Here is an 18,246-nt window from a genome sequence, read left to right as displayed (position 1 = left end):
GACCTTTGGGTTAAATAGGTTATATACAGTATGTAAGAGTAGCAAAATCTGCCATTTTAAGTACAAATATTCCATATAGTCTCTCCAATAATATGGGACCCATTTGCTCTCTATTTTAATATAACCGATGATACCTACAAGAAACAACTGAGATAATAAATATATCTCATTTGGGATTATATGTCAGAATGCACAATGTATTGACTGATATACAGTTCCATAAAAACATCTTTGCACCCACTAAACTTGAGACATGCAGAAGCTTTATGGTGGAACGTTGAATGTAGAGAAAGGCAAACATGCAAGCAAGGACTTGGCTTCAACTTATGTAAGAATCTTCCCTCTTAGCCCTCCCCTTGCAGCCCAATTTATGAAATATCAACCATGAGACGTGTATGCAAGTAATGATCACTTGGTTGCTCGATTGTGCAACAGCTAATTTCTTTATGAAAAGGGAGGGCAGATCCTTCATGCCTTTCATTTGCAGTCTTTGCACCGCAAGCACGTGTGCCATGTCTGTAAAATACTCTCATCTGTAAGTGTTAAACCGAGGGGGCGTGGATAAGGGCTTGTGTTACCTGCCCTAGACTTTCACCTGCAAAGAAATGGAAAGAATTTGACAAACCAGCAGCAGCAGTGCATGAGCTCAGGACTGAAACCCGTCTGCATTCCAGCAGAGAGGGAGAAGAAGGCGGAACTTTATACTCACGACAGGTTCACCTGAAAACAGTCGACTCGCTCCTCCTCGAAAACACAGAGTTTGTAAGCCTCAATCTTCAAAACCTTTTGCTTTCAAACCTGAGAACGAGACAGCGAAGCATCCCTCGGTTGCATCTGAACGCTGACTATGGCTCTCAGGTTTCTGAAAAACACGCTGGAGGAGACACGTTGGAGAAACAGAAACGCCGTGTTTACCTGCACAGGTGGGACGGAGTGGCCGATGTGAGGTGGGATTTTCTTCCCCGAATGGACACCATGATCGGACCCCTACGACTGTGGATTTTTAACGTCCTCCTGTGTTTCGGCATCATATATTCCAGACTTGGGTAAGAACTACAGCGTACTTGATTTGTTTTTGTTCTGGAAGTTTATCCGTCTGCATTTGGGTAGTTCCTTTAGGGGAACTGACATGGTATACATCATCTAAAACTTTTTAAACAGCATTTTAGAATATTTGTACTCCTTAAAATGCATTTGTCACACTGGAGAAGCATTTAAAGGAATATTCCGGGTTTAAGATTTGTAGCATTTTCGGACGATTCGAAATGCCTTTTTGTGGTAATTATAATCACGCTGTCGATTGAGCTGAACTTGAATTAAACCCGGATTATTCCTTGACATTATTTACATCTTTAAAGAAAGCATGACCAATTACAGGACCTAAAATCTACCTTATACATTAATATACATATTTAACGAAACTTTTGCATTTCTCACACAACATTTCATAGGAATATCTTGAGTGTGCACACATTATTATTATTATTATTATTTATTTTGCACATTTCTTGTGTTGCATCCTGCCCTAGATCCCAACTTCCAACTTTTTCCATTGCATTCATCGATGCCCTATGATTGCATTTATTGCAGTTATAAATGCATGCAATTGTTCAGTGTGTAATGAAAGAGGCTTCACCGAATAACAGCTTTTGCATGTTTAAAACACGAGTTTAACGTCTTCCTTTAGTCTGCATTTGTGTTCTAGTTAACTAGTTTAAATGATGACCCACACTGCTGTTTTTGGCTCTCTCGTTCACCTCTCTGTACCCTCAGTAATAACAGCACGCCGAGTTGCATTTCCACATTCCTTAACCAGCCAATTTTGCAAGACCTCACCTGCATTCTTCACGAATTTGTTTCATATCCCCTGTCATCTAGTCAGTCCATTATTTCACTCGTTACTCTGGTTTATTCCATATTTATGCGTTCATGCTTTATATTTGACGAAGACAGTCTTTTGAGGAGTTATACTGTCACATATGCAAGTATTAGACTATATAAAATCAGCACATCATCTCTAGATCTACACATGCCCTGTTGCATGCATCATATATACAGTATATAGAAAAAACACCGCACTAGTCACTTTTTTTCTCTCGTTTTGGGACTCTTGCGATCTCATTTATCATTCTGCCAAAGCCCTAATATCAATCATGCAATCTTCAGACACTTAAGATGGTTCACAAGACCTCATATGACAAATAGCATGCTTGGAGATCTCTAGATAACGTGGGGTCCCGTTAGGTCAAACCTGATTTCCCAGCCTGAGGATCCCTGTCACTATACCCCCTTTACCTTCTTTCTCAACGATGACATACAGCACATGCAGGTACAAGCACTGTATTTCACTCAGCGCATTAATAAAGTTGGCCAACACATGTATGGGTTACCCTTATAATGGTTGAATCTGGAACACCCTCTGCCTAAAGAACTGTTTTTGTTGAAAGGCTTTTTCTATTGGGGATCTTTACACCTGCACTTTGAAAACAGGGGTTTTAAGGAAGCTAAAAAGCACATAATGGCACTTGTAGACTCTCTCTCTATATATACATATGCATATGCACATGAGATTTGTATTTGCATTATTGCACTATGGTGGAGTCCTGAGGCAGTTTAATTGTTCATGTGGAAAATGGCCCGATGGTAAAACGTGTTTTGTGCCTGGACGTCCTGGTGCTCAGTGCTCTGTAGCGCCGGCCAGAGGGCAACATTTCAAAAAGGGGTGGGCAGGGTGTGCGGGTGCAGAGTGATTCCGCCTTCACGTTTCCTCACTCTGGGGGGGTCAGGCTACCATCCGTATTCTCCCCGTCTACGTTCTTGGCGCGCATTAAAACTCGTTCAGCGGGAGATGCTGATGTTAACACGGAGAAGGTGCGCAATGGTTACATCCATCCGTGTTGCTCACTACATCCTTGTACTGTAAATAAAACTCGCGGTTGCTGCGGTTGGAGGTAACCATGGCAACAGAAGACCGATCGCGTGCTGTTACGGAATATTTTCGATATACGAATTATACGATGATATTGAGGGATGGGCTTACTTAAAGTAGTTTTCTGTAGGTTCTTTATCTATGTAAAAATATAACAAATAAAAAAAAAGAAATCGCGTTCGCCTTCGTGTAACCATAGCAACAGCAGTCAGCTCGTGAGCGCTTTCCGACATAAACAAAACCAAATATAAATAACACTGTCATCATTGTCACTTTATCATCGATTAGCACATCCACAACATAAATATGACGTTGAGCTAGCGATTGGTTAACTTTATGAGGCGCGAAAGACAATGTTGTTTGCGAGAGGACCCTTTAACAGATCGCGCGCCAAAAAAAAAATAAAAAAAATAAATTAAAAAATAAATAAATAAAAGTCCTACTAAAGAGTCATAAATGGTAAAACACTGTTTTTTTTATAATCAGTTAAATAATAAAGCAAGCTTAAGATTGTCCTTTCAAAATTTGTTCTTGTATAAGCTAAACTCGTCCGTCTAACGGATACGGTCAATTCGCTCCCGCGGGCACAGACAGGCTGTCATGTGGCCCCCGGTGGCTCCTTTATCCTGGTGTGCACCAAAAGTGGGCGGATGGTGGTGTGGTGGTGCCGTCCTCTGCCCAATGGCAGCCCCGAGTCTCCGGAGAGTGGAGAGAGCCACTTCTCTTTCCATCCCCAAATCCATCAAGCCGCTCCGACCACACCGACTGAAAGAACTGCGCGATGACACACCGCGTCTCCAAAGCGCACACACGCGTCTGGGAGTTACGCGCCGCGTAAAAGAAGCTCAAGGACGTGCTACGGGACCCAAACGCGTATCTTTCTCTCAGTCCACCAGAAAAAGCGCCCGTTCGCTCCACATGTCACCATGATACTCTTCTCATCGCGTAGCGTGCTGCTGTCTGTGTATTATCCGCAGATCTTCCTCATCCTCACCAGCGGGAGCTACCTGTAAGTTTCCAAATCCGTAAATTATTATTATTATTATTATATTTGTGTGTGTGTGTGTGTGTGTGTGTGTGTGTGTGTGTGTGTGTAGATGCATTCATTGTCCTTATGTATGAATATCTTTACAACAATCTTATTGTAATTATTCTTTTTTGCAATGGATAAGTTGGAGTGGATAGTTGGAGGAATACAAGCCAACAAGTGACCCGCATGCATGGGAACTCCTTAATACTGTTTACAAAGCATCCCAGGATGCATCCCTAAAATCCTGTCGTGTGCATTCCTTTTGGAATTTCTGTCATAATTTGGAAGCAGCCCATTGACTAGAGGGAACTGACTTTTATCCGCACTCTGCTTGTGTTGCTCCTGGACACATCATGGAAATCACAGCTACAGGGGTTTTTAACATTTCCACCGATTGCCTTATAAAGGGTTTTCCTATTGGGAAAGTTGGGAAGTTTTGGTGTGTGTGATGTTGGAATGCTTTATGAAAATTCCTCTTTGGATTCTTTAGAAGCTCAAATGCAAAACTTTAAAGAAGCTGACATATACGATTGTTTTTGGGCTCTACATAATTCCTCTAGTTCTATTTGTGTGTTCAGAAATGTGGTAAATGGTCATTAGTAAGATTGGGCATGTGTGTCCAAACCTTGGACTGATAGTGTAGCATACATAAGAAATGATGCATCTGTTCTGCAAATATTTGAATGCATTTTACTGGATACATTTTCAGAAGTTTTATGCATGCAGTCATATTGATATTGTGAATGGGACGCTAAGAAACATGTTGTTTGGATCACACGTGAGATTCATTTCATTCTTGTAATTAGATGTCATTAGATGTCATTCAGATCCAATGTTAGGGGCTTTTGGATGAGCGCTTTGGAAATATGTCCATGAAGCCACAGCACTGATTTAAAAATGTGCTTCGGACGGTAACATCTAAGATGACTGCTTTTATTCAAGTATGATTTAATATGACAGAGTCAACCAGACTATTAGGTTACACCAATGGAAGTGATTTTTTTAGGGTCAGGCCAAATAGAGAATAGCTGTTCATATGTTTTTTTGTATTGTATTTATTTATAGTGGCATTGGAGGATCTTTCAGTGTAAATCTGTAAAAGGTTGTTCTGTGTTAAAGCTGAATGGAAGAGAATTTCATTTGGCCACCGAGTGGCAGAGAAGTTCAGTGAAAACAGTTTGTGTGTTGAATCACGGGTTGCAGTACTTTGGTTTTACACCGGTAATTCCTTTCAGCCGATCCACCTGTTCTAAACACGGGTGTGAATTTGTATGCTGCACTTTGTTGCATGTTTTTGCAATTTAATATGTGTCTTCTAAAACTACAAATATAGAGGAGACCAGAGCTACTGACACTCTATAAACCTACAAAATGACTCTTTACACTTTATTGTGACATGAACACTAAAGGCATGCAACGAAAACTACTTGAATTCACATGCACGCAAATCACGAGTAAATCTGCAGATTATCAGTTCATAAACACTTCATTTATTTCTGAAAGTCCATTTATAGCCACACACCTTAAAGAGTTGAACACGAAACGCCATTGCCACATTCCCACCATTATTGAGCAGGATTAAAGATGCAGTTTATTTAACACACACTGACCCAATAACAGAACATGGGGTAAATTGTCACAATGGGAAGCTGTCTTTAAGAAGCCTGTTGTAGGATTTATCCAAATGTTAACAGTAAAATAATTATGCAACAGCTAAAAATGATGTATATCATTGAATATCAGAAGTTTATTACATATAACAAATACATAAACAATGACATATATGTATATATATATATACACTTTATAGCCTGTTATATATATATTTTGATATATGTTTGATCTGGAAAGCACTTTGGGTCCATTTCTGTTGTTTTTAAATGCTCTCTATAAATTAAGGTTGACTTGACTTGTTTATGAACTGATAATCTGCAGATTTACTCGTGATTTGCGTGCATGTGAATTCAAGTAGTTTTCGTTGCATGCCTTTAGTGTTCGTGTCACAATAAAGCGTGAAGAGTAATTTTGCAAACATGCATTTTGTAGGTTTATAGAGTGTCAAGTAGCTCTGGTCTCCTCTATATTTGTAGTTCTAGAAGACATATATTAAATTGCAAAAACATGCAACATACAAATTCACGCCCGTGTTTAGAACAGGTGGATCGGTTGACATGAATGACCAAAACCAAAGAGCAATTTACCCCAACCTGAAATGTATGAAACGATACCCTTGTCCCGAGAGAATGGTTAAAATGTACTTTATTACTGTTGCATAGTGGACGCTTGTCTGAATGTATGCCAGTGTGGTTTTATTGTGTTCTCTTGTTTACCCCACAGCTAACAACATTACCATATTGGAATCTCAGTTTGGAAGACGTGTAATTATTCTAATTTAAAACACGAAACGAACATGTTAAAGCACTGCTCGAGCAAACGCACATTTGTGTATGTGGACTTTAGTCTGGAAACCTTATAGTGAATTAAATATAGTCCTTGTGACAACTTGCCCCGGCCGTCCCTCTGTATAACAAGGGGCTCCACAAATGCACATACTTAATGCTTTAAGGTTCAATACAAGTTGAGCTCAATCGACAGCATCTGTGGAATAATGCTGATTATCATTTCGACGCGTTCCTCCTCTAATAAGCACTAATGTGTGTTCCAGTGCGGCACTTACGATGGAAGTCAATGGGGACCATTTTTGTAGGGTTTAAAGGCAGAAATGTGAGATGTGCATCATTTAATAAAAGCACTTACATTAATTCTTCTGTTAAAAGTAGTTTATTATCAGAGCTGTAAAGTTCTTCACTTGTACGGTCGTTTTAGGGTTTACAGAGATACGTCGTCATGGCAACAGCGTTGTAAAATTGGCTATAACTTTCCACAGATGCGGTTAGTGAGTGATTTCATCACACTAAAATCATATTAGCACACATGTTGTTTATGTCTTGTGTCTATACTTTTATAACAGTGAGTATTTGAATGTGTCCAGATTAAACCCCATTGACTTCCATTGGAAGTGACTCACTGGAACACACATTTGTGCTTTTGTAAAGAAAAGGAGGGCACGAATCGAAATAATTATTTTGTTGTGGTGATCAACAGTATGTCACAAATGCTGTCGATTGAGCTCAACTTGTATTGAACCCGGAATATTCCATTAAGTACACGTAGTTCATTAGTAATACTCATTATTTATATAAATAAACCGTAGTACATTGTACACACTAATATAAAATGTGACCATTTGTATTTGCATCCTATCCAAAGTGAACTTATAGTTATTCCCCTAATAATTTCTCTCAAAATCCTTGTTCGTTAAATGACCTCCAGACCAAGTTCTTAATTTGGCTGTTGGATACCCCGAGCACAGTGTCTAAAATAGATGTGGGTTTTTGTTGCCGTTTAAGTGGGAAAGACTGTTTAGCATTGGTTTGCACATCACTGTTTGGTTTTACATTTGAAACCATCTTTAATCGGCGCTGTAGCAAATTTGATACCTTTTGTTGAATTAAAGTCTTTAAGTGGAGTATAAAGAGGAAGGACGTGGTTTATTCTTTATATATATGGACATGTTTGAGGGGAATGAAGTGAAGGTCATGGTACGTGTTGAAGAGTTAATAGGAAATCTGCCTCATTTGGACAATTCTTGGTTTGCAAATCTGTTGGTTTTCCCATTTGAACTGTTATTTAGAAGGACAGTTTGGTTTATAACACTGAATTGCTGTGATTGTAACCCATATGTTGAACAGTGGCTGATTAAAATGTGTTTTTTTAAGTTATATATTTTGTGCCCCTCCAATCTCCTCAAATATATAAAAAAATAATAATTATTATTTGGCGCTTGTTTTGTATCAGCATCATTTGTAGTGCAAAGTTAAACCATATTAAAATGCTTTTTTCGAACAAAAGCCTGAAAATAGTGATATAAATGTAGGATTTTCCCCAATTTGGAATAGCAATTCCCATTTCACGCCATGTCCTCGTGGTGGCGTAGTGACTCGCCTCAATCCGGGTGGCGGAGGACAAATCTCAGTTGCCTCCTCGTCTGAGACCGTCAATCCGCGCATCTTATCACGTGACTCGTTGAGAGCGTTACCATGGAGATATAGTGCGTGTGGAGGCTTCACGCTATTCTCCCCGGCATCCACGTTCAACCATAGACTGTAAAAAAGATGGCCGACGCCCCTTCGCTCTTTTCCATTGGTGAGAACTGAAGCCGCCAGTGTCCCGATATGGCGCTGACATCTTGGGACTTGAGTCTGCGCAGTTGCGATTTCGGGACCAGACCTGCGCAGTAGTGAGCAGGAAGTAAAGCCGCGAAATCAAGGCCCCGCCCTCACTCTCGCTGAATCAATCACAAGCACACGCCCCTGCACTTTTGACTTTTGACTTATGACGGTGTGAAATAATTATAGAAATGTAGATATTAAATTTAAAGCTCCAATCTCCTCAGTCCTCCGAAGATCCCGAAAAAAAAGTCAGTTGGTGCTTCAGTGACTACTTCTCTCAGAGAACCTGTCAATCACAGCTGTCAATCATGATGTCACAGCACCGTTTTTATAGCATCAAATAACTAAAAACAATCTTATTTTGAAAACAAACACTTGAAATGACATCAACGTGATAGAAACGACAGTAAATGACAGAAACTATCTTTGGAAAAAAGATATGTGAAGTGTAATTTAATTGTTTAGTTGGTCTCACGTCCCGTTGAATAACATGGGGAGGCGGGGTTTATGACCTATACTAGGACCAGTCACCGGGGGACAATCGAGACGTTTTGGCTTCACTTTTGAGGGCTTGTGCGGCACACTTGCGTTCAACTCACCACACGCCCCACCGAGAACGAACCACATTATAGCGACCACGAGGAAGTTACCCCATGTGACTCTACCCTCCCTAGCAACCGGAATAATTTGGTTGCTTAGGAGACCTGACTGGAGTCACTCAGCACGCCCTGGGATTCCAAACTCGCAAACTAGCGAACCCTAAGGGTGATAGCAAGCGTCTTTACCACTGAGCTACCCAGACAGCAACTAGATTAAATAGAGCAAATTGAGACTTTTGCGTACATCTTCTACTTCCCACGTGTTTCTCCTGAGAAAGAGAGCCCAGTAATCTCACAAGCATCTCCTCTAGAGTTACACAAGAGATCTCAACAATGTCTCAAACTGTGCTCAGATTTGAAGCCAAAGAGCTAAATATGAACTCAAATATTTCTCATCCAATGCTTCCATGAGCAAATAACCTGATCTGTGCTATCCGCATGGATTTTATATACTCGTATGCCATGTCTCATTTGTGTCTATTTGTATTCCTTACCACAAATGTAATGCGAAACAATAGTTCAAACAGTGCGTAAATGAAAGAATTGAAAACTCCAGTAAGTCTCCTGAGGAAAGTGCAACATCTGAGCAAATTTATAAAGAGATCTAGTCTCAATAAATGCAAGTTTACAGGTAAAAACGGGTCCATAAAAGTCACATTTCCTCTTATTTTCGTCAAGCTCCTGGAGCCAGTTCGGCCATGTTGGTAGTTTGTTTTTGCAGGGTTTGGACCGGGTGACGCTTGGAGCCAAGCGCACAGGGATCATTTATTTTCTTGTGTTTAAAAGTAGGGTGCTTTTACCAGGGCTGGACTGGTAATCTGGCATACCGGGCATTTTCCCGGTGGGACGACGCACTTTTGGGCCGCTCTGGGGCGGAATGTCCATCGGGAGAACCGACCAGCCGGTGGTTCGGCCGCGAAACATGCCGAATGGGCCGCGATATGCAACAATAAGCGGCAGCGTTATGCAGAACGTACTGCAGAAATATAGAAAAATGTCTCAGCTCAGCCGGTCCTTAAAATGCAAGTGGATGGTGATCAGACATTTAAAGCTCCAAAAATCACAGACAGTCGATATAAACGTCATGCATACGACTCCAGTGGTTAAATTAATGTCTTCTAAAGTGATATTTAATATTTATGTACTTTTTAAAACTCTGAATCATGCTTCTGGTCAGAAGCGGTACGCAAGTGTGATGTAATCGCATTTGAAACACGTGAGAACTGATGCACGTGCGACACATCCGAAAAAGCAGCGCTGTTTACAAGTGAGTAGGAGGAACACCGTACAGACGCTTTGTTGGTTTCGGTTTAGATCTGTATTTATCTGTTTCTTTACTCACAATGGTGCGTTTGTGTGTTTATCCTGGATGTCTCATCTGAGAGGAGAACTTGCGATTACGTCCGTATCATGCCGACGCGAATACGTCACATGAGAGACCGCGTGAACTCAGTGCTCTCGTGAAGCTGACCAGAAGCATGATTTAGCGTTATAAAGTACTTAAATATTGATATTTTTCGCAACAAAAGTGATCGTGTCACTTTAGAAGACATTAATTTAACCGCTGGAGTCGTATTGATGATGTTTATGCCGACTGTCTGTGATTTGTGGAGCTTTAAAGGTCTGATCACCATCCACTTGCATTTTAAGGACCGACTGAGCTGAGACATTCTTCTGTTTTTCTTCAAACGTGTTCTACTGAAGAAAGAAAGTCACATCTGGGATATCGTGAGAGAGAATTTTTGGGTGAACTAATCCTTTAATATAGGGGAATCATTTATTATAACTGGTTAATTTACATAAACTGTCCTAAATGAACCGATAGACTTAAATGATTGGTATTTTGCTGCGCTACTGTCACACTACATCTCTGTTTATTGCTCAGATGGAGATCTCTGATGTCTCGTGTAAAGGAATAGTCCAAGTTTAGCTCAATCGACAGCATTTGTGGCATAATATTGATTATATTGATGATATCGTCCCTCCTTTTCTTTAAAAAAGCACAAATGTGTGTTCCAGTGAGACACTTACAATGGAAGTCAATGGGGTCTTACATCTTAAAACCATCTAAAAATTGGCCCCATTGACTTCCATGTAAGTGTCTCACTCTAATCTCAATTTTTGCTTTTGTTAGAAGAAAAGAAGGAACAAGTCGAAATAATCGATTCAGCTTAACTTGAATTGAACGCAGAATACTCCTATTCCTTTATTACAGTATATTCCCAGAATATAAGTATCAGGTTAGTCTCTAAAGTGTATGTGGAGCAGAGGGGCGGGGCCGGGTCAGAATATCGCGCGCCCGGTCCCCAATCGGCCTGATGAGGCGCGCAGGGGATAAAGTTGGCCGGTGATGATGGTTCGAGAGAGAGAATTACGGGCATGTCCGTCAACAATCTCTCGAACCGTTGTCACCGGCCGCCTTTATCCCTCGCGCGCCCCATCAGGCCGATTGGGGACCGGGCGTGTGACATTCTAGCCCGGCCCCGCCCCCCTCTTCTCCACAGTGTATTAACAGGCACAGACTTCCATTGACACACAGATAGAGTATTGAGATATAAAATGAATGTGCAAAGTATAGCTCAGATCATTTGCTATCGGAAGAGTTCACACGAGATCTTTTGTTTGCCAATTTTGGTATCTTGAGCAAATCTGAGGACTGTTTGAGACTTTGAGTTCTCGTCTGAAACTCTTGAGAAGACACTTTCCATTTAATGTCATTGCCGTCTATGAAAAACAATTGAGATATTGTGATTTTTCTTTCCTACAGACCGTTATTAACATGCACTTTACAACATTATAACATGCTCCAAAGAATAGGGTCCATATTCAACTTTTAAACCAAAGCCATCGCTTGTTTAACCAGAAAAAACGTCATTTGGTGTATGAGCAAGACTGCCGTAATAAGATGTTTTAAATGAAGTCCAAACTTTTCAGTTGTTTCTAGAGGAGAGCATGTTCTGTAACTCAATCTATGTAGGCATGAAAAAACATTTGCAAGCGTTTCACATTTACACAAGGTCATTTGTGCATGTATTTATGCACATATGTGAGATAAATGGTAAATGGTCTGCACTTATATAGTGCATAACCTTAGAGGTTACCAAAGCGCTTTACACTGTGTCCCAATCACCCATTCACACACACTCATTACACTAATGATGGCAGAGCTGCCATGCAAGGCGCTAGCCTGCCATTGGGAGCAACTTGGGGTTCAGTGTCTTGCCCAAGGACACTTCGGCATGTGGAGACGTCTGGGAATCGAACCGCCAACCCTACGATTGGCTGCCGACCTGCTCTATCGCCTGAGATACATGTGATTCTGTTGGCCATGTCTACACTAATCCATTTAAGTTTGAAACACCCATTTCATAGCGTTGTGCTGCTCTAATAAAGTGTGGCTGAGTGTTAGTTTGTCTTTGTTGAAGGTTTCAGATAAACATACACTTTTAGCTGCTAGCCCCTTGCAAACCAAAACAGTTCCCTCGATTATATGCCGAAACAAGAGATGTTTCTTAAACACAGAGGTCTCCGTTGCGCATGTGGTTTTGTATTTAAGAGTAATTCTTAAGCCTTTGTGGGCATGGAAACACAACCAGACAAGCATCAAACCGGATCCGATTTCCAATGAACTTTCTGCGTTTCGTCCCACACAGTTTCTTAAAGGGAATCCAGAAGTTGCAAGTATTCTCCCCACGACACCAACCCCTGTGTCCTTTTTATGCTGATACACACATTGCCTGTCGCGACTCGCCTGCCCTGCGGTAGAGTCGTCCGTGGTCGGGCGACGTCATTCTTCAAAGTTGGCATGCGTCTCCCCGCGCTTGTGTTGTCTCTGACATGTTTAAAAGACACATAACTGAGCAGGTTCAATGCTCGGAAACATAGAAGCCCTCTTGTTTAGCAGTACGGGTTTATACAAACACAGAGAGCTGAAAATACTCAGCGTGCATGTTAAAGGAATTGTCAAGTGCTGTATCAACACAGAAAGCCATATGATGAGAGAGTTGTGCTTATATGTCAGAGTTTGTGTGGTCACAGTTGCATGAAAATATGGCAAGACAACAAAAGCTACATGGAGCGTGCAAAACCTTTATAATCAGTAAGACACATCATTCCTGTCTGTTTTATTCTATTATGTTCAGTTATGTCGTTCTGTTGTATTCTACTTAGTTATTATTAGTAATGCTATGGCCTATTCTATTCAGTTATGCTGGTCTGTTTAATGCAATTCAGTTAATTTCATTTAATTCTACTCTGCGGTTAGGTGTTGCTTGGTTCTGTTGTACTATTTAAATCAACTAATTTCTAATCTGTTTCATTTTGTTCTATTTAATTCACTTTCTATTCTATTCTTCTATTTATTCCCTTATACAGTGGGTACGGAAAGTATTCAGACCCCCTTGAATTTTTCACTCTTTGTTATATTGCAGCCATTTGCTAAAATCATTTAAGTTCATTTTTTTTCCTCATTATTGTACACACGGCACCCCATATTGACAGAAAAACACAGAATTGTTGACATTTTTGCACATTTATTAAAAACGAAAAACTGAAATATCACATGGTCCTAAGTATTCAGACCCTTTGTTCAGTATTTAGGAGAAGCACCCTTTTGATCTAATACAGCCATGAGTCTTTTTGGGAAAGATGCAACAAGTTTTTCACATCTGGATTTGGGTATCCTCTGCCATTCCTCCTTGCAGATCCTCTCCAGTTCTGTCAGGTTGGATGGTAAATGTTGGTGGAGAGCCATTTTCAGGTCTCTCCAGAGATGCTCAATTGGGTTTAAGTCAGGGCTCTGGCTGGGCCATTCAAGAACAGTCACGGAGTTGTTGTGAAGCCACTCCTTCATTATTTTAGCGGTGTCATTGTCTTGTTGGAAGGTGAACCTTCGGCCCAGTCTTAGGTCCAGAGCACTCTGGAGAAGGTTTTTGTCCAGGATATCCCTGTACTTGGCCGCATTCATCTTTCCCTCGATTGCAACCAGTCGTCCTGTCCCTGCAGCTGAAAAACACCCCCACAGCATGATGCTGCCACCACCATGCTTCACTGTTGAGACTGTATTGGACAGGTGATGAGCAGTGCCTGCTTTTCTCCACACATACCGCTTAGAATTAAGGCCAAAAAGTTCTATCTTGGTCTCATCAGACCAGAGAATCTTATTTATCACCATCTTGGAGTCCTTCAGGTGTTTTTTAGCAAACTCCATGCAGGCTTTCATGTGTCTTGCACTGAGGAGAGGCTTCCGTCGGGCCACTCTGCCATAAAGCCCCGACTGGTGGATGGCTGCAGTGATGGTTGACTTACTACAACTTTCTCCCATCTCCCGACTGCATCTCTGGAGCTCAGCCACAGTGATCTTTGGGTTCTTCTTTACCTCTCTCACCAAGGCTCTTCTCCCCCGATAGCTCAGTTTGGCCGGACGGCCAGCTCTAGGAAGGGTTCTGGTCATCCCAAACGTCTTCCATTTAAGGATTATGGAGGCCACTGTGCTCTTATGAACCTTAAGGGCAGCAGAAATGTTTTTGTAACCTTGGCCAGATCTTTGCCTTGCCACAACTCTGTCTCTGAGCTCTTCAGGCAGTTCCTTTGACCTCATGATTCTCATTTGCTCTGACATGCACTGTGAGCTGTAAGGTCTTATATAGACAGGTGTGTGGTTTTCCTAATCAAGTCCAATCAGTATAATCAAACACAGCTGGACTCAATTGAAGGTGTAGAACCATCTCAAGGATGATCAGAAGAAATGGACAGCACCTGAGTTAAATATATGAGTGTCACAGCAAAGGGTCTGAATACTTAGGACCATGTGATATTTCAGTTTTTCTTTTTTAATAAATGTGCAAAAATGTCAACAATTCTGTGTTTTTCTGTCAATATGGGGTGCCGTGTGTACAATAATGAGGAAAAAAATGAACTTAAATGATTTTAGCAAATGGCTGCAATATAACAAAGAGTGAAAAATTTAAGGGGGTCTGAATACTTTATCACTGTATTTAATTCTATTCTGTTTTTAATTCCAAGTCCTACTATAGTCTACTCCACAGCTATGTGGTGGTATGTTCTGTTTACACAATTCTATTCTAGTCAGCTCTGCTCTATTTTGTTAATGTTCAATTACTGTAATGTATATTGCTCTGTAATATTGTATTTATCCTGTTTCAATGTATTCTGTTAATTCTATTCTATTCCATTATATCCAGCTATTGAGTTCCATTATTTTCCATTATTCTATTCTACTTAATTCTAAAGTATGCACATTCAGTTATATTGTTCTGTACTTTTCTGTTTACTCTGTTGTGCTCTATTTATACAATTCTATTATATTCGTATTCTATTTTATTCCTTGAAGTCCAGTTATTCTATTCTTTTTTATATTTTTCATTATTCCATTTTAATTATTTTCAATTGTATTGTTTTTTACTATTTATTTATTCTGCTGTATTTGTTTCTGTTCATTCTATTTTATTCCATTCTATTTTTTCCAGTTGTACAATTCTATTCCATTTTTCTATTCTATTCACATTAAATTAAATCAATGTGTCCAGTTATTCTATTCTTTTCTTATATTCTATTCATTTTCAGTTATATTGTTTGGTACTATTAGATTTATTCTGTTGTATTTAATTCTATTCTATTCATTTTATTTATATTTTATTCTATTCAATAATTTTCCTGTTATTCCATTTCATTCTATTCTATTCTTGTTCATTTACATTGTTCTGTTTTATTCTATTTATTCTGTTGTATTCAAATCAGTTCTATTCTACTCTACATGTATGTGTTGGTCTGTTCAGTTTATACAATTCTATTGTATTGTATTCATGTTCTATTCAGTTCTATCCTATTCCATAATGCCCAGCTATTTTTTTCTATTCCATTATTTTCTGTCATTCTATTCTATTCTGTTCTATTCAATTCTTTTCATGTTCAGCTATGTTGTTCTGTTTTATTCTGTTTATTTTGTTGTATTGAATTATGTTCCATTCAATTTTACTCTATATGTTGGTCTATTCTATTTATACAGTTCTACTATGTTCACATACTATTCTATTCTATTCTATTCTATTCTATTCTATTATCTGTAGTGGTCAGATCTTAGTAGCAGCAGTGGCAATACTTGGAATTAATCAAGTCTTTTCTGAGGGGCAGAAAGGACAAAATTCTGTCTCCATTTGCTCTCCATTTAATCTCATTGCTGTCTAGGAGAATCAGTTGAGATATTAAAAAGATCTCAGTATTTTTCTTTCCTTTTGGTACCATCATCAATAAAGTAATGAGGCAAGTGTGGAATTTACACACTTAAATCTTATAAACCATTCCACACTCTGTAAAGTCAAGTCATGTTTATTTGATCATATCACATCAGTTTACAGAGTCAACTGTCTTTACTAGTTTGTTTCTTTTCTGTCTACCAGGGCTCTTTCCTCTGTGGTGGCCCTCGGTGCCAACATCATCTGCAATAAGATCCCCGGACTCGCCCCCCGTCAGCGCGCCATCTGTCAGAGTCGACCCGACGCCATCATCGTGATCGGAGAGGGGGCACAGCTGGGCATCAACGAATGCCAGTACCAGTTCCGATACGGCCGCTGGAACTGTTCGGCGCTGGGCGAACGCACAGTCTTTGGGCAAGAGCTGCGAGTAGGTCAGTCGTTGGCAAAAGTCTTTGCACAGTTGCTTTGTTTTAGGGGTAGTGATGTTGATATGTCTGGACAACGTCCAGTTGCAGATGAAATAATCAAAGTTGGTAAATATGCCTATGAGAAGCAAATTTGTACAATGGCATTGGTAACCAAAATGTTGTCAGTATGAAGTTTAGTGCTGCCTTCAAGTGGTATATTTGCATGAATGCCAGGGCCTTTTTTTATGACTACAGTTCTGAATGAACTCATCTAGAAAGAGTTGTGCTACAGAAGATAAGTGTCTCATGTAAATAGTGCTCTGATTACACAGGATTTAGACTTCTTACTGTGACAAAAGCACTGAATTCTTTTCAGAAATGGGCAGACATGGTGATATGAAAGACAATTCTCTCTCTGTGCTGTGGGTGAACACAAACCAAACCCTGGTTACACATGACACGCCACACAGATCACACTCTCACACACTTGACCCTCAGCGGATTGCAAAAGTGTGTTTGTATTGGTGTTTTGATTGATGTAGCGTTGATTAACTAGTCTAAGTGATGGTATGCTGTGTTTGCTGAATTCAGCCCTGGTACTTTGATCACAAATTGACTGCACACATATGTTAACATGCTATCAGCTACATTTTGCTGCAAAAACAATATATCAAAGGCTATTTTTGTAGTTTAATAAAATGTTTTGAGTGGTTGCTAGTGTTTTGCTAAAATGTTGTAAGCATATTACTTTGCATTTGATAAAGTTTTCTTTGTGATTGTTAGCATTTTACTCTTCAGTTTCTGAGGCATTCTGCGTGGTTGTTAGCATGTTAGTTTGCAGTTTCTGAGGTGTTCTGAGATATTGTTAATGTGTAACTGCAGTTTCTGAGGTGTTCTGCGTAGTTGTTAGCATGTTAGTTTGCAGTTTCTGAGGTGTTCTGAGATATTGTTAATGTGTAACTGCAGTTTCTGAGGTGTTCTGCGTAGTTGTTAGCATGTTAGTTTTCAGTTTCTGAGGTGTTCTGCGTAGTTGTTAGCATGTTAGTTTGCAGTTTCTGAGGTGTTCTGAGATATTGTTAATGTGTAACTGCAGTTTCTGAGGTGTTCTGCGTGGTTGTTAGCATGTTAGTTTTCAGTTTCTGAGGTGTTCTGCGTAGTTGTTAGCATGTTAGTTTGCAGTTTCTGAGGTGTTCTGAGATATTGTTAATGTGTAACTGCAGTTTCTGAGGTGTTCTGCGTAGTTGTTAGCATGTTAGTTTGCAGTTTCTGAGGCGTTCTGCGTAGTTGTTAGCATGTTAATTTGCAGTTTCTGAGGTGTTCTGCGTAGTTGTTAGCATGTTAATTTGCAGTTTCTGAGGCGTTCTGCGTGGTTGTTAGCATGTTAGTTTGCAGTTTCTGAGGTGTTCTGAGATATTGTTAGTGTGTAACTGCAGTTTCTGAGGCTTTCTGCGTAGTTGTTAGCATGTTAGTTTGCAGTTTCTGAGGTGTTCTGCGTAGTTGTTAGCATGTTAATTTGCAGTTTCTGAGGCGTTCTGCGTGGTTGTTAGCATGTTAGTTTGCAGTTTCTGAGGTGTTCTGAGATATTGTTAGTGTGTAACTGCAGTTTCTGAGGCTTTCTGCGTAGTTGTTAGCATGTTAGTTTGCAGTTTCTGAGGCGTTCTGCGTAGTTGTTAGCATGTTAGTTTGCAGTTTCTGAGGCATTCTGCGTGGTTGTTAGCATGTTAGTTTGAAGTTTCTGAGGTGTTCTGAGATATTGTTAGTGTGTAACTGCAGTTTCTGAGGCGTTCTGCGTAGTTGTTAGCATGTTAGTTTGCAGTTTCTGAGGCGTTCTGCGT

At 40.0% G+C, this 18,246-nt stretch overlaps 1 protein-coding gene across 2 annotated transcripts in view; it reads left to right on the top strand.

Moving 5' to 3' along the window:
• Positions 1–501: 501 nt before the first annotated feature.
• The window catches only part of LOC127640692 (protein Wnt-7b-like), a 55,835-nt gene continuing 38,090 nt past the window's right edge, over positions 502–18,246 (top strand). The window contains exons 1-2 of one of the 2 annotated variants that reach the window (XM_052123387.1): positions 502–1,046; positions 16,209–16,435. In XM_052123387.1, the coding sequence (XP_051979347.1) occupies positions 967–1,046; positions 16,209–16,435 (307 nt within the window). In that variant the 5' untranslated portion in view covers positions 502–966. Of the gene's footprint in view, positions 1,047–3,636; positions 3,939–16,208; positions 16,436–18,246 lie in introns of those variants that run through there. The other variant, XM_052123386.1, reaches the window with a different exon arrangement.

The sequence above is a fragment of the Xyrauchen texanus genome, chromosome 49 (assembly GCF_025860055.1).
Source record: "Xyrauchen texanus isolate HMW12.3.18 chromosome 49, RBS_HiC_50CHRs, whole genome shotgun sequence".
NCBI classification, from domain to species: Eukaryota; Metazoa; Chordata; class Actinopteri; order Cypriniformes; family Catostomidae; genus Xyrauchen; species Xyrauchen texanus.
Note: the sequence above shows the minus strand (reverse complement) of the source record. Positions and strands in the feature narration are given on the sequence as shown.